Source organism: Symphalangus syndactylus, chromosome 5 (genome assembly GCF_028878055.3).
Source record: "Symphalangus syndactylus isolate Jambi chromosome 5, NHGRI_mSymSyn1-v2.1_pri, whole genome shotgun sequence".
NCBI lineage: Eukaryota > Metazoa > Chordata > Mammalia > Primates > Hylobatidae > Symphalangus > Symphalangus syndactylus.
Genome location: NC_072427.2, coordinates 65936618 through 65960911, shown reverse-complemented (window position 1 = coordinate 65960911; position 24294 = coordinate 65936618). Strand labels below are relative to the sequence as shown.

Below are 24294 nucleotides of genomic sequence, written 5' to 3'. Positions count from 1 at the left end.
GCTAAACTCTCTGGTTTGTATTATGAGTAGGCCACTTATTCCTAAATGATGGAAGTGCTTATGAGTGAATGTAAGTCACCATAAGAGAGGTGATTAAGCTGTTGTGTTTGATGTATATATTAACTATATTAAATGTCCTAACAGTAGTAATCCAAAATAAAAGGACTGCCTGCATGTCTAGTGTTCTGTTCAAACAAATGATCCCAACAGCAAAACAACATGAGTAACTTTTCCTGCAGTGGGGCTCTTTTTAGGTGAAGTGCACTTTCCTTGTCCTCAAGAGGCAGGGAGGCCAGGCGCAGTGGCTCAAGCCTGTAATCCCAGCACTTTGGGAGGCCGAGGCGGGCGGATCACGAGGTCAGGAGATCGAGACCATCCTGGCTAACACAGTGAAACCCCGTCTCTACTAAAAATACAAAAAATTAGCTGGCGTGTTGGCGGGCGCCTGTAGTCCCAGCTACTCGGGAGGCTGAGGCAGGAGAATGGTGTGAACCCAGGAGGTAGAGGTTGCGGTGAGCCGAGATCGCTCCACTGCACTCCAGCCTGGGGGACAGAGAAAGACTCTGTCTCAAAAAAAAAAAAAAAAAAAAAAAAAAGAGGCAGGGAAAGTATAGCTAAAATAGTGATCTTCAGCTGCTAACAATTAAAGAAAAAGCAGTATGCTAAGGATACTAGTAAGGGACATAATGGTGTTTCTTTTCCAAGACTATAGTCTTACACGTTGATTCATATGAAAGGGAAGTTCCAAGGGAATGTGAATGAGCAATCCAAAAATAAACTAGCTTCGGTAGGTGAAGGTGAGTGTAGGTGGTTTAAGTTTGATACAGCCTTTATTATAGTCCTTCCCTCGGTGTATCGCACACTTCTAGGTTCTCATTAAATATTACTAAAATAAGTAATTCAGAGTATGATAAGCTTTGTTCAGGATAAGTGCTGTAAACTCTACCCACCAGGATCACTTCCTTTCTATCTATAATCCAACAGTTATTTTTGGGTTATGGACCTAGTGGGTAGGTTTTGCAAACAAGCAGCTTGAGAACCTCTCTAAACATAGATGTATTTCTAAGGGGAATTCCAAATTAGGGAAATGCAAATTCAAAGCCTGAATTTCACAACTGCTGACATTCCTTAGCCATATGTATAACATGCATCTTGGATGCTGAAACCAGAAAATGTTGCAACTATTTGTATGTTTTAAAAACTAAAATGAAACTCTTCTCTGGTTTCCTTAATACTACACTAATGGTTCTTCATTTAGTTTCTTAAAGTTTATTCATTTTTAATTTGTTTTAATATTACCCACTCAAATGAACCACATTCTGTATTCCAGGAGATTAGTACTGAAATAGAATTTAGTTTATGAGCATGAAATTACAGTGCCAACAGTGTTTACCATATATCTAATCATTGATTGAAATATAAACATACTGTACATCTTGAGATGGTGCAGCACTAGGTCTGCTTTTTTTTTATCCTTGAAAGAGTGTTTTTCAGTCACTTTCGTAGTAGAAACTCTGAGTATTAACATTCATTAAAGCCATGTTTCAGCATTAAAGCATGACCTGGTACATGATCTTGCACTGGGACCTGCTGAATAGATCCTCTCCATTGAGTATACTTGACCTTAAGAAAAAACACAAACTTAAGTCTCAAAATGTTGGTTGTTTTGTTTTTATTTCAGGATTTTCCTTTTTCTCTTGAAATCGTATACCCTCTTCAAAGAGAGAAAGAAATGCTTCCAATAGAGTAAGAGTTAGAAACTCACATTGCGGGTATCAAAGCTCTGTGTTGCTGTGGAGTATGTCAGCAGCTCTCTTTCATCCAACAGCCTTTTTGGGGTTTGTTGTTGTTGTTGTTGTTGTTGTTGTTATGTGCCTTAGCCATGGCTGGCTGTCTGTTTCTGGGGCTTGGCAGAACTAGAAGACATTAAGAATTCACATACTTCTCTATGGCCAGGTTTCCATTCTGTGAGAAATACTAGTTTTGGACATTACTATTTGCACAGTATTTTTTAAAGTCATTGATCGCTTCCTTTTTCCCTTGGGTAAAAATCTGACTTTAAATTTCTTGTGTATATATCAGATCTTCTTCCAAATAAAATATATTCAGAAATGTTGTATTCTTTCACATGGCATCCAAATAGTAGTATTTTTAGACAGGGGATTTTTAAAAGGAGAGTGCTTTTTCTGTAACAAATGGGCACTAAGAAAAACAAAAATAGTGAAGAGGAGACTGCTTAATTTCCAAGCCGGGAGTTTTTAGTTTGCCATGGGCAGAAGTCAAGGACATAAATAGGTGAGGAAATCATAGATCAATAAATGTTGTTATGAGTTTATTTTATATTTACCGAACCACCTATAGGATCTTTTTTTTTTTTTTTTAAAGACAGAGTCTCGCTCTGTCACCCAGTCTGGAGTGCAGTGGCAGGATCTCGGCTCACTGTAACCTCCACCTGCCAGGTTCAAGCAATTCTTCCTCAGCCTCCGGAGCAGCTGGGATTACAGGCGCGCATCACCACGCCTGGCTAATTTTTGTAGGGATGGGGTTTCACCATGTTGGCCAGGCTGGTCTTGAACTCCTGACCTCAAGTAATCCTCCCATCTTGGCCTCCCAAAGTGTTGGGATTACAGGCATGAGCCACCACGCCTGGCCACCTATAGGATCTTGGCTGTTGGGCATACTAGGGGAACACATAATCCTTGTGCATTTGGGATGGTGGTATCCAGCTGGATGTCAGGCAGAACTTTTCCTACTACCACCAGTTTTACCATGGTTAGGGACTCTTCTCCGTATTCTAGTAGGAAAGAGCTTTTAACTTATTATAGATGACTTATTTCTGAGTCTTCTCTTTTGAGTTTCATTCCTGTTGCATCAAGCAACTGAGTTTGTAGTTTAAGGAAATAAGCCACTTGATACTTTCCTATGCAATAAAGAGTACTTGGAAAGATTTAATCAACTTATGCTATATGTGGTGTAATTGTTTAATACTGAAATCTAGACAAATCTTGAACTGTACCGATATATGATAATAGTGCAATATAGAATTAAATCCAGGTAATCCATACATAATGACATTTGAGACCCTGGGTTGTGTAACTTGCTCAGTCAGCTATCCAAGTGCAGTGCCTCACTGGGGGAAGATTTATCCTGAGCAGACATTCTGTCGTTTATGAGTTGGCCTCTCTTAGAAATGCAGGTTACCTTTGGAAGCTGTGATTCTGAAGATACTGGGAAGCTGGGTATTCTGAAAATGCCCCATGGAATGAAAAGCAAATTGGGTTGGCACACTTGATGTCTTAAGTTGCCTGCTTGGCCTTCTTCCAAGTGTACTTTACTTCCTTTCAAAAAAGAAAAGAAAGAAAGAAAATTGGGGCCACTGTTAACTAGAGTTCTTATTAGGTGTTAGGAATTATAGAAGGAAATTTGTCAGCTTACAACCGTGCTGTATATAATCTTTTTTAAATTCTTTTTTCCTCCATGCTACCTTTGAGCCTTGCTAGGCAGATGCAAATATTAGTTAGACATGATGTTTGACATTAAGGAATGTATCTAGTGGAGGAGACATATACATACACAAATACCTTTCAGTGTACCCTGATACTAATGTCAAAATGAAGCATGAACAGAGCTGAGGTTAGCAAGAAGGATATGTTTATTTCTAACTGAGTCACTCTTGAGGAAAGCATCACAAAGACAGTGGCATCTGAACTTAAGAACAAATAGAATTTCAACCATCAGGGAGAAAGGAATTTGAGACTAAGGAAGCCAGATGTAAAAAGAGAGATAGAAAGGTACAAGGGTAGTCCATTGTGACTGGAACATGTGGCATAGAAGAAAGGGAAATAACAGGAGGAGGTTGAAGTCAGATTATTTTGGGACCATGATTACCTTTTGCTAGTCTTGCTCCAAAGGGCTCTGTATTAGATAAGGGAATTATGGCTGCCATATTTAACTCTCTTGGTTCAATTTGCTTGGACTGCAGAAAAATTGTAATAGTAGCCTTTTGCTAACGATATACCCCAAAAGATGGAAAACAGCATGTCCAAGAAAATAAAATTACGTCAGATCTGCAGGTTTGTGGACCATATTGAGTCCTTCCCCTAAATTGTTTTATCAAAATGAAATCTGGTTAAAATGAAAGTCAGAGCCAGCTTTGGAATAGAAGTTTCAGAATGAAAGATTGGTAATAGGATATATAAACATTTGCCTTTATTTTTTCAAGTGTCCAATTATCCTTTATGATGATGATGGATCAGGTTATGGACAGGATAAGAACCTTAGGGTTAATGGGGCTCCCTTTTTATTTTCATCTTAGTACTGATCATCCCTTCCATCTGGGAAACAGTAGGAGGGTTAAGCCAAGGACTCTGGAACCGATCTGCTTGAGTTTCAATCCTAGGTCTGCCACCTACTGTCTGTGTCACTTTAGGGACCTTAACATCTGTAAGATAGGAGGGACAATAATAACATCTACTCTTACCCATGAAAATTAAAAATCTAAAAAAAAAAATTTAAAAGAAAGTGATTGGAAGCTGTTGCAGAGCAGATCATGAAGATTTTGATTGTGATCTCTGATCCTGGGGGAAAAAATTAAAAGAGAAATTAAAAAAAATATTTAATAGCACCTGCCTTAAAGGTTGCCATGATTGGATAAACATAACCAGGTAAAATAGAACAGTGACTGGCAGTTAGTGAATGCTCAGTAAAACTATCTTGAGTTACGCTGGCAGCTCTGTTTGCATGCCACTGATGTGGTGTGTGGATGTGATCTGTAAGTCCTACTTTTCAATCAGTGGCGTGCAAGCAGAGCATTGTCTTCTCAACTTGTATAGTAAAACAGTGGTTTTCAAACTGATAGCATGTGTTAGGGGACCAGTAAATATTAAGCAGAAATGGCCACTCTTTATCAGTCAGGATAGCAATGCTTTTATCTATTTTATATATTAGAGGGGTTCTGTATAAGAGTTTGCTTGAAGAAAGTGTTCCAATGCTTTAAAAACAGATATGTTTGGCCGGGCACAGTGGCTTACACCTGTAACCCTAGCACTTTGAAAGGCCAAGGGAGGAGAATCACTTGAGCCCAGGAGTTCAATACCAGCCTGGACAACATAGCAAGACCCTCATCTCTATAAAAATTTAAATTTAGATTTAAAAATTAGCTGGGCATAGTAGTGCATGCCTATAGTTCCAGCTACTTGGGAGGCTGAGGTGAGAGGATCACTTGAGCCCAGGAGGTCGAGGCTGCAGTGATCCAAGAAAACTATACTTCATCCTATGCAATAGAGCAAGACCCTGCCTCAAAAACAAAACAGAACCCAAAAAACCGCATATATTCTACAGTAGTGTTTCTCAAAATTAATGCTTTCAAATCAAATGTTATTAAAATGCACGTTACACCAGGCGTGGTGGCTGACGCCTGCAATCCCAGCACTTTGGGAAGCCAAGGCGGATGTATCACCTGAGGTCAGGAGTTTGAGATCAGCCGGACCAACATAGTGAAACCCCATCTCCACCAAAAATACAAACTTAGCCAGGCATGGTGGCGCATGCCTGTAATCCAGCTGCTTGGGAGGCTGAGGCAGGAGAATCGCTTGAACCCCGGAAGTGGAAGTTGCAGTGAGCCAAGATGGCGCCATTGCACTCCAGCCTGGGCAACAGAGCGAGACTCCATCTCAAAAAAATAAAAATAAAATGCAGATTACGATTTACTAGGTAAGGGATGTGTCCCTCAATTCTGCATTTCTAACAGACCTCAGGTGGTACAAGTGCTGCCCATCTGAGGGCCATGCTGAATGGCAAGGTTCAAAGGGAAACTGCCCTGCCTTCCCTTTCTAGTGGTTGTTCTCAGCTGCTGATATAGGCTATCAGAATAATCTTTGAAGCTTTTTCCAGCTACAGCTTTATTGATGTATGCTTGATAAATAAAAATTGTATATATATATTTAAGGTCGACCATGTGATACTGTCTCTCTTAGAAGATTTCACATATATGATACAATATTATTAGCACTAGTCACCATGATGTGTACATTAGATCTCCAGGATTTTTTCATTTTGCATAACTGAACCTTTGTACCCTTTGACCAACATCTCCCCATTTCCCCTACCCCCTGGCAACCACCCTTCTACTCTCTACTTTTATGAATTTTAACTTTTTAAGCTTGCATATATAAGTTGAACCATGCAGTATTTGTCTTTCCATGTCTGGCATATTTCACTTAACATAATCAGGTTTATTCATGTTGATTTCCTTCTTTTTAAGGCTGAATAATATTCGTGTGTGTGTGTGTGTGTGTGTGTATCACATTTTCTTTATCCATTCACCTGTTTTGTTTGTTTGTTTTGGGACAGTCACCCTGTTGCCCAGGCTGCAGTGCTGTGGCATCATCTTGGCTCACTGCAGCCTCAAACTCCCTGGGCTCAGATGATCTTCCCACCTTGCCCTCCTGAGTAGCTGGGACTACAGGCACATACCAGCACACCCAGCTAATTTTTGTATTTTCAGTAGAGATGGGGTTTCACCCTGTTGGCCAGGCCGGTCTTGAACTCTTGACCTCAAGTGATCCACCCACCTTGACCTTCCAAAGTGCTGGGATTACAGGTGTGAGCCACTTCGCCCAGCCAACCACCACACCTGGCCCCAACCTTTGTCTTTTAGGTGTTTTCCTATAGCGTGAGGATGTAGATGTTGCTCTATTCAGCCTTTTAACAGATCTTTCCATGTCCATTTGTCCATTTTCTTGTTTGTTTTTTTTTTTTTTTGAAGCTATTTACTGAAATAGACTCTAAATTTACTAAAGCCTGAAATCTCACTGCTCATCTTAGTTCAAGAGCTAAGACTTGAAGCAGTGGAAGGGAATAATTCACTTCTGTTGCCTCAGTAACAGGCTCTCTATAATCAGTGTTGGTTTGATTATGGTCTAGGATTAATATCCCTGGGGTTGTGCTGGCCTTGATATATAAATATATAAACAGCAAAATTTACTAGAAGATTCATTCATCAGTGCTTTTATGTGGCTAGAAGTTCAGTTTAAAAGGCAAATCAGGCTGGGCGCAGTGGCTTATGCCTGTAATCCCAACACTTTGGGAGGCTGAGGCGGGCAGATTACCTGAGGTCAGGAGTTCAAGACCAGCCTGGCCAACATGGTGAAACCCTGTCTCTACTAAAAATAGAAAAATTAGCTGGGTGTGGTGGCGGTTGCCTGTAATCCCAGCTGCTAGGGAGGCTGAGGCAGGAGAATCGCTTGAACCTGGGAGGAGGAGGTTGCAGTGAACCATGATTGCGCCACTGCACTCCAGGTTGGGTGACGAGCAAGACGGTGTCTCAAAAAAAAAAAAAAAAAAAGGAAGAAGAGTGCCTGTGCAGGAAGCCTACCTTTTTGCCAAAACTATAATCTGTGTTATGGGTGACTCTCTGTAAACTATCTTGGTATTGTCTAGTTACTTTGTTGTTCTGATTGCAACGTTCTGTAATTGGATTAGCTGCAAAAGGTATAGCAAGCCTCTAAGGACCATCATCTTGCAATCATTTTATACCTTCTTTCCTGAAGTCCTTTTTATCCAAAACACCCCCTACCCTTCTGCCATTAGTTCAGTCCTACGATATAGCAATACCACTAAGTGTGAACTTGAAGCTCACTTTATTTTATGCTCCTCTTTGATTATCACAGCTCTTAAAGAACCACTTTGAGACAGAAAGAAATAGTAAAAAACTAAAATTAAACCAAATATAAAACACAGTGAAGATGCATATGTCAATGAGCTTGTCTACTTTGTTGACCAGCTTCGCTTCACATGTACCCTAGCCAGAGACCTCTGCCAAGTTCTTGGCACTCACTCCATCTAAGAATAGGCTGTCACATACGCTGCACCAGATATTCCAAACTACAGCAACCTTATGTGCTAAAATGCCCCACCAAGTATAAGAGTTACATATGAAAATATTGCAATATAAGAACATTTGACCACAGAAAACTAATTAACACAAACATTTCCCAAATGTAGAAATGATTAGTCTTTTTCAGTAGAGGAGTTATTTTAGAACCGAAGTAATTTTATGCTGTTTCTTATAAATAGGCAGCTGTGTTGAGTTTTTGATACTAGTTCTTCTACAAGTGGACTTTTTGTAGCGTAATCAGAGATAACAAAAGAGGAAATAAATGTTCATTTGGATATAACTATAAGAAGAATTGCAACTTCTAAGCATGGAGAGGCAGTCTCTCCATTGTATCTTTTGATGTCTCTTCATTCTTAAAAGTTGTAATTCCTCTTGATGATGTCAAGAACATTCTCTGCCATAGAAAATTACCTTGTCTTTTGTTTTACTCTGATGCTTAGTCCTCCCATAACAGTGATGCATGCTCTGATGGGAGAAGGAAGCTTAGGCTGTAAATTTAAGCATTTTAATCAGTAAAGATTTGCTCTGGGGAAACATATTCATTTCAGTGAGTGTTATTCACTGAAAAAAAAAGTAGATATTTTCGTAACTGTGAAAGATATCTGGTTGATGGCTGAAAAACTATTTTGGTTTGTGGAATTTTTTTTTTTTAATGGAAACCTATAGGAATTTACAGGAATAAGATTAGGTTCCAAACTGAAATTGAGAGTGATTATAATCTTCATATTGCCCTGGATTTTCACACGTTGGCAGTAAACTCATTTACAAATTAACTTCTTGTACTCTTGGGGTTGCTCTCTCCCCATTCTGGTTATAATGGCTTGCCTCCAATGTGGACAAGACAGAAGATGGGTAGATGCTTGTGGAAATCAGAATACAGTAATTTGCATCAGACTTATACTGTGTCCATTTATCCTGGTTGGCAGGAATACATGGTTTACAGAAAGCATACCTACATGAGGCTTGATGGCTCATCCAAGATTTCGGAGAGGCGAGACATGGTTGCTGATTTTCAGAACAGGTAATGTTTATGGGAATTACAAAAATTATCTTTTTAATTTCCCTCTAGTGCTTGAAATGGTAAGTTTTTTTTTTTTTAAATGCCAGGACATCTGAGATTGTTAAGGAATCAAGATGTAATTCCTGCCATTTTAAGAAGTTACTAAATCTGCTTATCATAATTCAGATCTATGTGTCTGGGAGAGAAAAAGAGAATATACCTGATAGTTTGTATGTTTGAAGTATGCTTTCTTATGACACCAGTGCCTATTTCTTTGGATAATAAAAGAAATCATTTCTAAGTATGAACCAAGATCCTCCTCAATGGATAATAGGTATGTAGAAAAAAATCCACCAGCCTATATTCCTCATTGCTTATAGTAGCCATTTCTTTTTTTTGTGTGTGAGACAGTCTCTCCCTGTCAACCAGGCTGGAGTGCAGTGGCACGATCTTGGCTTACTACAGCCTCCGCCTCCCCGGTTCAACAATTCTTGTGCCTCAGCCTCCCAAGTACTGGGATTACAGACATGCGCCACCACATCCAGCTAATTTTTGTATTTTTAATAAGGACGGGATTTCACCATGTTGGCCAGACTGGTCTTGAAATCCTGGCCTCAAGTGATCCACCCGCTTCCACCTCCCAAAGTGCTAGGATTATAGGCATGAACCAATGATCCTGGCCACTAACAGTAGCAATTTCTGAGTGTTGACTTAAAGTTATTAGTTTGTTTCTGTGTTTCATTTTGTTTAAGAAAAAGTACCTTTTATTTTCCTGCTTTCCTTTTAACATAGTAGCAGTACAGCGCAGTATGACAAATTGCAATACTGTACAATCTATTCAGCTGGCAGCTCTCAGCCACAGTACCTCTCCCACCTGCTAATGAGCCCGTGAAATTTCAATTACCGCCTGCTGAATGCTGATGGTTTACAGAGCCATAATTATCCTGAGTGCAGCTTCTCATTGTAATAGGTAGAGTCTGGTTACTGCTCTCTCCAAGGAGAAAGCCAGGCTCCACTAGTGACGGGTCTGTTGAACTTCATCTTCAGTTTTCCTCCTTAGACCTGGAGAGCCAAGGAATAAAGCAGATCTTAATGTCAGTAAATCAGAACAGCTTTGACTTTGGCTTTTAATTGCATGGCCTCTTAATATTTCACTTCTGAATTCTTGTGAAGAAAATTAAGTACATAGCCATTTTATTTAGATTACAATTTTTAATTCCATTCAGTTCTAAAGCATGGTTTAATTCAGACATAAAATAATTTGGCGTAAAACACATCCATAATTCAACATAGAATGTCCTCTGTTTAAAGGGTTTTTCCTAAGTTAAAACTACACACCAGAATTCCAGGTGCCTGTTTGACCAACAATAAGGAGAAGATCTGCTTCATACCCGTTTCCATTTGTTACCCTGGTGCAGCTGTGTGGATAGCCTAACCTAGCTTCTCACCTAGTAGAAGCTACCAGTAGATTCTAAAACCAATTATTTTAAAACATGAGTAAGCATTGTGCCTCCTTAGCCCACCACATTGTTTTGGCAAAAAGAGGAAAAAAAATTACTGGGTGATCTTCATCTCTTCTTAATTCTGAAATCAGTGATACATATTTTATCATGTCATGTCCTTACCTACTCCAGCCTCAGAGCTGCAACTTGACAAGAATCTTATGTGCAAGCTATAGACTGTATGTTTCCTCAGAGTGCCTGTATTTTCTCCAGTCATGCCAGTATATCTGTGGTATGGGGTAGCATGCTTTGTGAGTTATGAGAAAAGCCATTAAGTAATAGGTATTTCACCTGATACTGTTTTTATTTTCCACTAGTGTATTTGATATTGTACATTTAAGGATCTTTTTAACAGTAATGTTTTGTTTTTCTTCAGTAACAGTTGGGGCCTTTATATATTATAATGAAATGCCTATTGAGAAAAATTTGAAAAATATTTAAAGATGAAAATAAAGGCCAGGTGCAGTGGCTCACGCCTGTAATCCCAGCACTTTGGGAGGCCGAGGTGGGCGGGTCATCTGAGGTCAGGAGTTCGAGACCAGCCCAGCCAACATGGTGAAACCCCGTCTGTACTAAAAATACAAAAATTAGCCGGGCATGGTGGTGGGCGCCTGTAATCCCAGCTACTCAAGAGGCTGAGGCAGGAGAATCACTTGAATTCAGGAGTTGGAGGTTAGAGTGAGCAGAGATCCACCACTCCACTCCAGCCCGGGTGACAGAGCAAGACTCCGTCTCAAAAAAAAAAAAAAAGAAAAAGAAAAATCACCCACAATCCCACTACTGTTAACATTTCGGTATATCCTCTAGTCTTTAACGTATGTATAGGGTTACATTTATACTGTTATCATATTATAGGTGGGATTTTGTATCCTGATTTCTTCTACTTAATATTCTATCATAACCATTTTTGTATATCATTAAAAAGCCTTTGCCAACAACTTTTTTTTTTTTTTTTTTTTTTTTTTTGAGATGGAGTCTTGCTCTGTCACCCAGGCAGGAGTGCAGTGGCGTGATCTTGGCTCACTGCAACCTCCACCTCCCGGGTTCAAGCGATTCTCCTGCCTCAGCCTCCCGAGTAGCTGGGACTACAGGCGCCCGCCACCACGCCTGGCTAATTTTTTCTGTTTTTAGTAGAGACAGGGTTTCACCATGTTAGCCAGGATGGTCTCAATCTCCTGACCTCATGATCCATCCGCCTCAGCCTCCCAAAATGCTGGGATTACAGGCATAAGCCACTGCGTCCAGGCTTGCTGACAACATTTTTGATGATCACTATTCTGTTACACTGGGTATATATACCACTTTTCTACTATTGAATAGAAATATCTACTAGAAATGTTGAGTGAATATTTTTGTGTATAAAGCTTTGTCACTATTTTAGAGTACTGTCTTAGCATAGATTCAAACATGGGAAATTACTGAGTGAAAGGATAAGAACATTTAAGACTATGTATATTTCTTTGCAGAAAATTCTACTAATACAGACCCCAGCCAGAGCTGTAGTATGTTGACTTCTAGTGATTTGGGCTTCTGAGTTGTAGAGCCGCAGTCATTCTCCTGGCTTACCCAATTATTAGAAAACTGGGCTGTGAGACCCAGGGCTCAGTAGATTTTGCAGTACCTTTGAGGTGGAAAAAAATCAGGAGGTGTATAATTTATTACCTCTGAAATATCTTACTTAACTTGGGAAGCAGAATTACTTGGGCAGTCCCAGTAGTAGTGCACAATGATTTTGAAAAATTTAGCTCTAAAAGAATGGCATTTTCACCATTAAATTTTACTTGGCTCTACTTAGTAAAAATGTAATTTTTCACAGCTTTTATTAGGAAATCTTGCATGAGCCTTCAGACTCAAGCAATCACCTGATACAGACTGCAATCACCTGATACAGAGAAAAAGACAGGTGTTTTTGGACACCAGCACTCCTTGCCAAATATTTTAATTATTGTTAATGAAGGACATCAAAAGAAAAAATTGCAGTTTCAACTGGAAAGCCCTGTGGCTCAAAGGTCAGCCAGAGTAAACAACAACGCCTATAAAAAGCCATTTACATTCCGTTCATACACGATTTATTTATGAGGGATCCTTCCAGGAAAAAGTCTGACTGAGACTAAAGACTGTTTGGCCAGGATGTCCTGATGGGGCAACATTCAGAGCATGTGACCAGTGCGTGATCCTAGAAGCCATTCACAAGGTCTTTGCTCTGTGGTGCCTTGGCCTTTGCTTCCCTTCCTCCTAACCCACGACCTTTACCAAATGGATCCTCGCCCCATTATGTGACCACTCAGTGTGAGTCTTTGGAAAACATGAGGAAAAAGTGACTGTAGCATGGATTTTTTCTTTGTGGGTGTTGTAGAGATTCACAGTTGTCTTTCATTGTGGTTCTTTTTCAGTCATTCAACAAGCCTTTACTGCAGTCAGCTATGTGCCTAGCACTATTTGGGTATGTTGGTGCAAAGTCACCTCAGTGGGTTATTAAGAGTGAGAGCGAGACCTACACATGTCTTTTGCTGTGTGGTTTTATAGGCCCCTTTACAGACCAGCCAGATGCCTGGTCTTTAAGGTCTGTTACAAGAGACCCTGAGTTGAGATGCATTTTCAGCCTCCTGGAGAGGGCACCCAGACCACCATGTTGCCTTCTGGGATTTTGTTTTCTCCTGTTTTGTCAGAGCCCTTAAAATGTTAATTCACATTATTATAGCGTTATTCAGTAGAAAGGAACTTCTTAGTAGTTTGATTTGGATACTTTTGTTTTTTACAGCGGTATAGTCCACGGTAGGAACTAATTTCTTTGATTATAAGAACCCAAGGTTTCTGCAATTCTTATTTTTTATTAAAATATGATAAAATTACGTTGAATTCATCTACCTCATCATCACAAGGCATCTTTTCAATACATAATTGATATCCAAAAGAAACCATTGTATTTCTAAGTTTTTCTACTAATTTATTTTTACCTACATTTCTTTCACTAGTGTTCTTCTGTATATTAGCCCCTATTTGTAAGTGATTACACATCTAAACAAAACTCTGGCTGTACAGACTATGGAAATTACTCATCTTTTTCTTTTTCTTTTGTTTTCTTTCTTTCTTTTTTTTTTTTTTTTTTTTGAGACGGGGTGTCACTCTGTCACCCAGGCTCTGGAGTGCAGTAGAGCAATTACAACTCACTGCATCCTTGACCTCCCAGGCTCTAGTGACTCTCCTACCTCAGCCTCCCAAGTAGCTGAGACTACAGGCTCGTACCACCACACCCAGCTAATTTTTGGATTTTTGTAGAGACAGGGTTTTGCCCTGTTGCCAGGCTGGTCTTGAACTCCTGACCTCAAGTGATCCACCCGCCTCGGCCTCTCAAAGTGGGATTACAGGCATGAGCCACCGCACCTGGCCAGAAATTTCTTATCTTTTTGCTTCTAATACTTTATTTTGTTGTACTTCTCAAATGCCTTGTCTTTTCCCACCAGTCCCCCATACTCCCACCCTGTACCCATTCCGTGACGCCTACCCCATGCTCATATTTTGGGTCTCCTCAAGAATTATCAAAAAAAGTCCTAGCTATTGGATGACTCCATCAACTCTCACACAGGTATCAGAGAGGAGCCTTTGATTCCTTGCCTCTGTACCCACCAAAGCAGGAGAGGAGGATGTATGGTGCAAGAGCAATCTTCTCAGTGCAGAAGTGGGAAAGATTGCTTGTCCTTTTTAAGAGATGGGATCTCACTTTGTTGCTTAGGCTGGAGTGCATTGGTGTGATATATAGCTCACTGCATCCTTGAACTCCTGGGCTCACATTATCCTCCTGCTTCAGCCTCCCAGGTAGCTGGGTCTACAGGTGTGTGCCACCATGCCTGGCTAATTTAAAAAAAAAAATCTTTGTGTAGATGCAGGGTCTTTCTGTATTGCCCAAGCTGATCTCGAACTCCTAGGCTCAAGTGATCCTCACACCTCAGCCTTCCAGAGATTAGTACGGCCCTAAAAAGCTCAATCAGTTTTTATTTGAAGCCTTATTTTGGTTAAATACTCTTCTTTGGGCCTGTGAGATACCCTGCCTCCTTCCATTTACATCATCCCACATCTGTGGGAAAATGTGTTTATAAACTGGCAGATGCCCTTCAACTTTTTGGTTTACATTACACAATTTAATCATAAAGATGGCGTTTTATGAATTAAATAAATAAAATTACGAAATATTAACCTTTGTGATAAAATTCAAGGATAAGCTAGTAGAACTTTCATGGGAGCACGAAGCATTTGGAATCACTAACTGAGAGATCACCACCCATGGTCTGTTATCCATGCCTCTGTAGGAAAGTTGTGTTTAATTCAATGCAAATAATGGGCAGATTTGTATAGGACATACCTACCTTAGTGAGAAACCAGGATGTTTATTTCAAAATAGTTCTTTCACCGATACTTATGTTTGACATTGATACGTCATCAGTTAGTCACTTCAGCAGTATTCATAGCATCTTCATTTTATAGTCCAGGAAACAGACTGTCAGCAGTCAAGTGACTTTACCAAGGAAGAATAGCCTGAAGGGATGAGAGCATCCTGATGTCAGTATGTTTGTTTCTGGTGTTTTGTTTTGTTTTTTGTTGTTTCTTTTTTTTTTTTTTTTTTTTTTTGGTTTTGTGAGTTTTTTTTTTCTTACTGGAATCCACAAAATAAAATTCATTTTACACTGTGATTTTAGTACCTTTATTCTATATTTGAAACTTCACAAAACATTACTTACCCTTATGACTTGTAATGCATTAGAATATTTTCTAATCTCTTTTTTCTTTCTTTAATTAATTTCTTTCTTTAATGCCATCTGAAGTACCAAACTGATGTCATGACCAATGATAGGTGTGACCTGCAGTTTGAATAACACTAATCTAAATGAATTTCCAGTTGGATTCCCCACTACAAACATGAAAAAAAAAGGGGGATTAACAGCTTAACTTAAAAGGACTGTCCCGTTTGCTCACCAGTGTAATGCAATCTATTTTCCTTAGAGATATTCTGGAAAATAGCCTGAGGTGTCAGGAATATGAAGATGCAAGATAATCTTAAGATATATTTATGTGATCTATATGAACTGGGCTAAAACTGAGCCCTTATTTGTGTGTGTGTGTGTGTGTGTGTGTATGTGTGTGTATGTAGATAAATCTTAGAGTCAAAAGCCTGTTCTGCCGGGCACAGTGGCTCACACCTGTAATCCCAGCACTTTGAGAGGCTGAGGCACGTGCGTCAGCTGAGGTAGGAGACCAGCCTGGTCAACATGGTGAAATCCCATCTCTACTAAAAATACAAAAATTAGCCAGGCATGGTGGCGGGCGCCTATAATCCTGTAATCCCAGGTACTTGGGAGGCTGAGGCAGGAGAATTGCTTGAACCAAGGAGGTGGAGGTCACAGTGAGCCGAGATCATGCCACTGCACTCCAGCCTGAGTGACAGAGATAGACTCCATCTCCAAAAAAAAAAAAAAAAAAGCCTCTCCTTTGTGATCTGGTGGTATGGGCTTGTTCCCAGAAGACATGCAGTAAGTATTTGTTGCTCGAGTGAGTGACAGTGGTACCTGCTAGTTTATTTGTAATTCAGTGTTTCTTTGAAAGAATATAGGAAGTAGAAGGAAACTGAGAAAACCATATTTAATCATTTGTATGTAAGGGGTGTGTTGGCATTCATCCAAAAGTACTTAATTCCAGCCTGTCTTCATGGACTGATCCTAAATTCAAGTTAGCACGTAAAAGTCATGGCCTGGGTCTTAGTTCTTTGAGTCATTTTTCTGGGACTCAACTTTCTTCATCTTAAAGTGAGTGCTTTGGGGCCCCACACGGTGGCTCACGTCTATAATCCCAGCACTTTGGGAGGCTGAGGTGGCCGGATCACGAGGTCAGGAGTTTGAGACCAGCCTGGCCAATATGGTGAAACCCCGTCTCTACTAAAAATATAAAAAAGTAGGCAGGTGTGGTGGCGAGCGCCTGTAGTACCAGCTACTTGGGAGGCTGAGGCAGGAGAATTTCTTGAACCCAGGAGGCAGAGGTTGCAGTGAGCTGCGATCACGTCACTACACTCCAGCCTGGGCTGGGCGGACAGAACGAGACTACATCTAAAAAAAAAGAAAAAAATGAGTGCTTTGGAATAATAACATTAGTCCCCAAACTATTATAAGTTATGATTCTTAGAGAAAACCAGGAAGTACTAATTTACTTGGCCTCTCTATATGAACTAGGAATGGTTTGATTTAAAGTTATGACAGTGAGAGAGATCTGTACATCTATGGTAACATTTTTCTGTTATATTTGCTACATGTTTATGCTTGTGTTGCCTATCAGTCATCTATTAGTGGGCAGCAAAAGTTTATCTGCAAATTGGAAGATGACCTCCATGTTTGATTTAACAACAGAGCAACGTTGTATAATGCTTTACAGAAATATCAATCAGGCCTAGGTAACCACCAAAACTCTTTTTAGTCCTAGACTTTATGTTCTGTATTCAGAGATCTCTCTCTTTTGATACATGCCATTTTTTCTTTTGAGTTTTTCCTTTAACATATCTCTCCCTTTTCTGCAGGAATGACATCTTTGTGTTCCTGTTAAGCACACGAGCTGGAGGACTGGGTATCAATCTCACTGCTGCAGACACAGTAAGTAATGAGAGCACAATCAACTAGATATGCAGGTTTTCTACTATGAAACCTATTATGCAGGTTTTTCTACTATGGCATTCAGTTTGTTTTACCCTTTGCTTTTGTGTCACAAACTTGCAAACTTTTTATTTCTTTGCCTCTTGTGTTAAAAGACTCTAGTTGCTCTTTGACTGGAACTAGAGTATTTTAGCTTTCTTTACGGAGTTTACTATTCATTTTCTTTTAATAAGTTTTTTTGTTTTTTGTTTTTTAAGACAGGGCCTCACTCTGTCTCCCAGGCTGGAGTGCAGTGGCATGATCATGGGTCACTGTAGCTTCAACCTTCCCAGCCTCAAGTGATCCTCCCACCTCACCCTCCCAAGTAGCTGGGACTATAGGCATGCGCCACCATGCCCAGCTAATTTTTGTATTTTTTGTAGAGATGGGGTTTCACCATGTTGCCCAGGCTGGTCTTGAACTCCGAGGCCCAGGTGATCCACCTGCCTCAGCCTCCCAAAGTGCTGGGATTACAGGCGTGAGCCACTGCGCCTTGCCTGAATAAGTTTCTTACACATTCATTTGACACATATTTCACAAATGCCTACTATGTGTCTGATACTGTTCGAGACATTTAGGGTGCATCAGGGAAAACAGACTGGAAAAAAAAATCAGTCCATCCGGATTTGTTTTAGGAGCTATAATTGAACACATCAGAAAGGATTGTTTTGTTACTCTTATGCATTATTCCATTAATGGAAACACCCATGTTTTGTATCCTGAACTTCAAAAGGTGATTGGAGAGCAATGAAAAGGGTAATTTCAAAAATAAAATGGAAAAGATATTCCAACAAATTATCCACTCTTTCCTACCCAGTCTCCTTGAAGGAATGCTTCAGTGTTTGAAAGGGCGAAGAAAAGAGGATTCCTGGCTGGGCGTGGTGGCCCACGCCTGTAATCCCAGCACTTTGGGAGGCCAAGGCTGGTGGATCACCAGGTCAGGAGATCAAGACCATCCTGGCCAACATGGTGAAACCATGTCTCTACCAAAAAAAAAATAGCCGGGCATGGGCGTGGTGACACGTGCCTGTAGTCCCAGCTACTCGGGAGGTGAGGCAGGAGAGTCGCTCTAACCCTGGAGGCAGAGGCTGTAGTGAGCCAAGATCACGCCACTGCACTCCAGCCTGGGCAACAGAGTGAGACTGTCTCAAAAAGAAAAAAGAAGAGGATTCTTTTTGAATCTCAAAATCATTCCTAAGATTCAAATATATTTAATAAGAATTTTAGTAACTTTGAGATTTAAGAATACATAAATGGGAAATTGTTTTATAAAAGGCATGACTCTAAAAATGGCACTTAATGTAACTATCGTGGTGCCTCTCTGACATATAGAACATCAAAATCCCCACAACTGTGAGGAGATGGCAAACTCATGAGGGTAGTGGAGAAATGAGGTACAGGAGTGTAGAGGCTTGAATAGGTTCACAGCAGCAGGGGGAATATATATATCTCTCTCTCACTAATCTGATACTACACATTCTTTTTTTTTTTTTTTTTTTTTTTTTGAGACGGAGTCTCGCTCTGTCACCCAGGCTGGAGTGCAGTGGCGCGATCTCGGCTCACTGCAAGCTCCGCCTCCCGGGTTCACGCCATTCTCCTGCCTCAGCCTCTCCGAGTAGCTGGGACTACAGGCGCCCGCCACCACGCCCGGCTAATTTTTTGTATTTTTAGTAGAGACGGGGTTTCACCATGGTCTCCATCTCCTGACCTCGTGATCCGCCCGCCTCAGCCTCCCAAAGTGCTGGGATTACAAGCGTGAGCCACCGCGCCCGGCTAATCTGATACTACACATTCTGTAATAGCAACTATAGGATGCACCTTCCTTGGCATCTAAACTTTCAGTTAACCAGGTACAGCAGGACATCAGCGCCTAAGGGACACTGGAGGCATTGCTGGGTAGCTGTACATCATCAGCATCTGTCATACTATGGAGGGCTGTCAGTGTGGTATGTGTTGTTCCTGTGGGTTCTCTGATGTGGTGGCTCACTTGAGCCATATCACGTAGTTTCTACCATATCAGTTAGTAGAAACTTGCCTTTCTCCTTGTTATCTCTTGGTTCCCTGCTCTCTGTATCTTTTAAGAATTTCAGCATAGTCATACTCTCAATGTGAGTACAAGATTCATCACTTTGTCCCAGCTGGTCTTTTGGACTCCACTCTCAGTTCTTGGCTTCATACCTGCTGATCCAAATCCATTCTTTGCTATGCTGGTACTATGTTAGTTTCTCTATGCCCTTTATTAATCTTGCCACTCCTTTGATTAAAACTCTTCAGGAATTCTCCATCAATTATAAAATAAAGTATAAGGCTCTTCATTTGTGTCCTTTATCTACCTTTACAGCCTAATTATCAGACCACTTTCCCTTCCAAATTTTATATTCCAGAAGTAATGATTGACTTGTAGTTCCCTGAACACACCATGCCATATCACACTGTTGGATAAACTGTTCCCTCAGCCTAAGTCATCCTCCCATGAGTCTCCTCTTCCACCTGGTGAACTTCTGTTTGTTCTTTAAAACCCCATTCAGGTGTCAGTATTCCTTCCCCAGCCCCTCCCTTTATTCAAGTTAATCAAAATACACTGTAAGTAGTTATTTTACATACTAGACTTTGGCCTCAACAATGGAAGGAAGTCAAAAGTCTGCATTTCTAGGCTGAACGCGGTGGCTCACGCTTGTAATCCCAGCACTTTGGGAGGCTGAGGTGGGCAGATGGCTTGAGGTCAGGAGTTCAAGACCAGCCTGGCCTGCATGGTGAAACCCTATCTCTACTAAATATACAAAAATTAGCTGTATGTGCTGGCACACGCCTGTAGTCCCAGCTACTCGGGAGGCTGAGGCAGGAGAATCACTTGAACCCAGGAGGCGGAGGTTGCAGTGAGCCAAGATCGCACCACTGCACTCCAGCCTGGGCAATAGAGCGAGACCCCATATCAAAAAAAAAAAAAAAAAGTCTGTATTTCTAGTACCTGGAACAGTTTGTTCATTTGTTCATTCATTCATTCATTCATTCATTCATTCAACAAATGTTTAATGAGTATCCACCAAGGGCCCAGCATTGTTTTAGGCACTAGGAATTCAGCATGCAACAAAACAGAGTTCCATTTCTATCTTCATAGTTACTATAAATTACATTTCCAGTGGTGGGAGAGGAGACAAAGCATAAAGAAATGGAAAAAATACTGATAATATGGGGCCAGGCTCAGTGGCTCACGCCTGTAATCCCAACACTTTGGGAGGCAGAGGCGGGCGGATCACAAGGTCAGGAGTTGGCCACCAGCCTGGCCAATATGGTGAAACCCTGTCTCTAATAAAAATACAAAAAAAATTAGCTGAGCGTGGTGGTGGGCACCTGTAGTCCCAGCTACTCGGGAGGCTGAGGCAGGAGAATTGCTTGAACCTGGGAGGCAGAGGTTGCAGTGCGCCAAGGTCGTGCCACTGTACTCCAGCCTGGGTGACAGAGTGAGACTCTATCTCAAAAACAAGCAAAAAACTGATAATATGAATGCTATGAAGAAAAATTCATCAGGTAAGGAGTGGTAGCATGAGAATGATCAGGGATGGCTGTTTTATATGGATTGGTAAGGCATCTCTGATAAGGTGACATTTGAGCCAAGATCTGAAGAAAGTAAGGAGGCAACCTAAGTATATACCTGGCAGAAAGAAGAGCATTCCAGGCGGAGGAGATAAGTGCAAAGCCCTAAGGTGAGAACATGCTTGGCATAATCAAGCAAAAGGAAGCAGCCCAGAGCGGGTAGAACAAAATCAACTATGGGGAGAGTAGTATGAGATGGCTATTGCAGAAGCAGATCATATAGGGTTTAGTAGCCATAGTAAGGACTTTGAGATGGGGAGCAATTGCAAGAATTTGAACAGAGGAGTAACATGATCTGGTTTGAGTTTTAAATGCATCCTTCTAGCTTCTGTTCAGAGTGGGAGAAAAAAATGAAACGCTACAAGGAGACATAAACAGGAAGATCAGTTAGGAGTATCAGACGTTAAGTGGCAATGTCACCCAGGCAGCAGAGTCTGAAGTTCAGGAGAAAGATTAGGGATAAAGTTGTATTTTCTTTTCTTTTCTTTTCTTTCTTTCTTTTTTTTTTTTTTTTTTGAGACAGAGTCTTACTCTGTCATTCAGGCTGGAGTGCAGTGGCTTGATCTCGGCTCACTTCAACCTCCACCTTTCAGGTTCAAGTGATTCTCCCACCTCAGCCTCCCGAGTAGCTGGGACTACAGGCGGGCACCACCATTCCCAGCTAATTTTTATATTTTTAGTAGAGACGGGGTTTTACCACGTTGGCCAGGCTGGTCTCAAACTCCTGACCTCAGGTGATCTGCCTGCCTCCGCCTCCCAAAGTGCTGGGATTACAGACGTGAGCCACCACTCCTGGCCTTAAAGCTGTATTTTCAAATCATCAGGTTGTAGATGGTATTTAAGACCATGAGGCTATATGAGGTCACCTGGGGAGGTCTAGCATAATTTCATTTTATTGAAGTATGTTCCTCTTCTTCTCAGCTTGCCTATCTCAGGTTTAGTCTGTGGTTTCTTAAGGAATAGTTTCTCTGGTTGTTCATTTAAATGGTTTAAAAAAAAAAAAAAAAAAAAACTTAGCAGATTTAAAGAGAGATCTGCACCTTGCTTCCAAGGTTCACATAGTTTGCCCTGTAGGAGTAAAGAGCATCCTGCCAGCCACAGAGAAGCAAAGTAGGCCTAGGCCTCTGATCCATAAGTAGAGGAATAAGAGTAGGAATTCTTTTTTCATCCTGAAGGCCAGAAAGGGGCTCTAGGCTGGGCATGGTGGCTCATGCCTGTAATCCCTGCAGTTTGGGAGGCTGATGTGAGTGGATTGCTTGATGGCAGATGTTTGGAACCAGCCTGGGCAACATAGGAAGACCCCCTCTGTACAAACAAGTTTTTTAAATTAGTCAGGCATGGTGGCACATGCCTGTGATCCCAGATACTCGGGAGGCTGAGGTGGGAGGTGTGCTTGGGCCCAGAAGGTCAAGACTGCAGTGAGCTGTGATTGTGCCGCTGCACTCCAACATGGGCAACACAGAGAGCCCCTGTCTCAAGAAAAAAAGAAAGGTTCTGAATACTCTGATTTCTGAATTCTGAAATAATTTACATTTTAATTTTGGGGGAAGGGCTTGGGGATTCACTTGTAAATCAGAAGCTCCTGGAATAGTTCTTAGAAAAATGAGACAGCAAGATTGAAATTAATTCTGAGGATATACTGTGTTTGTGTGTTGCTAGAGAAACAGTAGGTTTAGCTGCTTGTCTGGCATTTTTCCTTTGCCCTGAGATTTATTTAGCTTTGGGATTTCCCCAGAACCATTTATGGACAAGGAAGAGATTAATCGACCTAAAAATGTCCGGAAAAACCTAATGTCTTATGATTGAGAATGCATATGTAAAAATGTATTTATAAATAGTGGGACTCTATCTGGCCTACTTTGTTAGTAAAAACATGGTTTTGGCAAATGATGTATGGCAGCTGCCTTTTACTGTGTCATTGTATATGCTTCCTGAAGTAGGGTTATCTTTGCATTTGACTCTGTTTAGTAAGGGGTTGTTATAAACTGCACTGTTTGTGTTTCTGTGTCAGACCTGTTTTAAATGCTTATGTGTAGTGAGAATGAAGAGCTTTTCTCCCTTTGCAGAGATTCAAGAAGTCCTGTCTCACAGGACAGCTTTTTTTTTTTTTTTTTTTTTGAGACGGAGTCTCGCTCTGTCGCCCAGGCTGGAGTGCAGTGGCACGATCTCGGCTCACTGCAAGCTCTGCCTCCTGGGTTCACGCCATTCTCCTGCCTCAGCCTCTCTGAGTAGCTGGGACTACAGGCGCCCGCCACCACGCCCGGCTAATGTTTTGTATTTTTAGTAGTCTCAATTTCCGTGGTCTCAATTTCCTGACCTTGTGATCCGCCCGCCTCAGCCTTCCAAAGTGCTGGGATTACAAGCGTGAGCCACCGTGCCCGGCCACAGGACAGCTTTTAGCCCTCTGCAGAGGCCGAACCTCCGCTCATTCTCTTGGGAGAAAAAGCTCCACCCTCCAAGTGTTGGTCCAACTTTTCCCAGTTGTTCCTCTAGAAATTTTCCTGTTTAAGCAGGGTGTGGTGGCTCACGCCTGTAATCCCAGCACTTTGGGAGGCCAAGGCTGGCGGATCACAAGGTCAGGAGATCGAGACCATCCTGGCTAACACAGTGAAACCCCATCTCTACTAAAAATGCAAAAAATGAGCCGGGCGTGGTGGCGGGCGCCTGTAGTCCCAGCTGCTGGGGAGGCTGAGGCAGGAGAATGGCGTGAACCCGGGAGGCAGAGCTTGCAGTGAGCCAACATCTCGCCACTGCACTCCAGCCTGGGCGACAGAGCAAGACTCCGTCTCAAAAAAAAAAAAAGAAATTTTCCTGTTTTAAATCTCACTCTCTCATCCCCTGAAACTCCTTCTCATTGACCTATACAGCTAGGCCCCTCTACTGCATGGTAACTCTCACCTCGCTTCCCCTGTGCCTGCCCTGCTTGGTGTTTACAACATCATGAAGGCATTGACTATTATTTCTCCTTAGTCATTGCTGGGCCACGCTTTGTGGATTGACTTGCCTTAATCTTTCCTAGTTAAATCAGTTGTTCTAATCCTTTAATTGTTACTTGTTTTTTTCTGGAATGTCTCACTGAGCTCCATAAACCCGACTGCCAAATATAGGCATCATCCCTGTCCCGCTGTGGTGCATTGTCTCCCTCACCACTCCCTCCAGTTCACATCATGGTTAATTCAGTGTTAGATTAGATGGTAACCATACATCTGTCTTGGTTTTTAGTTCTGTCACTCTTTTTCTTAACCTGTTAGTTGGTACGTATTTCATATTTTCCGCTGCATAAGTATTTTTCTAAACAATCCTATCTTTTTCTCTTTTCCTCCCAAATTCCCCACCTCTTGGAATCCATTTAAAGGATAAATATCTTCTATATTTGGAGATTTTTGAAGTTAAGATTGTAAACCCATCTCCTTAGACTTTAATCTTATTGTTCATGAGCTCAAAAGAACACAAGTTGAATCAGGTTTGGTTGCCACTGGGTCTTCTAGGAAAAAATGTGAATGTTAAGACAGTACCTATGAAACAATTCATAATATGGCTCTCCCTCCACCCACCTCCACCACCCACATCCCCACATTATGAATTCGTGCTGAACCATAGCCTCAAGCTTAGACAGCTCAAGATACTGTC

At 41.2% G+C, this 24294-nt stretch overlaps 1 protein-coding gene across 5 annotated transcripts in view; it reads left to right on the top strand.

Moving 5' to 3' along the window:
- Window positions 1-24294, top strand: part of INO80 (INO80 complex ATPase subunit) — a 139118-nt gene that overhangs the window by 102410 nt on the left and 12414 nt on the right. For all 5 annotated transcript variants that reach the window (XM_055278754.2, XM_055278756.2, XM_063639095.1 and 2 more), the window contains 2 exons: window positions 8824-8918; window positions 16959-17031. In XM_055278754.2, coding sequence (XP_055134729.1) covers window positions 8824-8918; window positions 16959-17031 — 168 coding nt within the window. The remainder of the gene's footprint in view (window positions 1-8823; window positions 8919-16958; window positions 17032-24294) is intronic.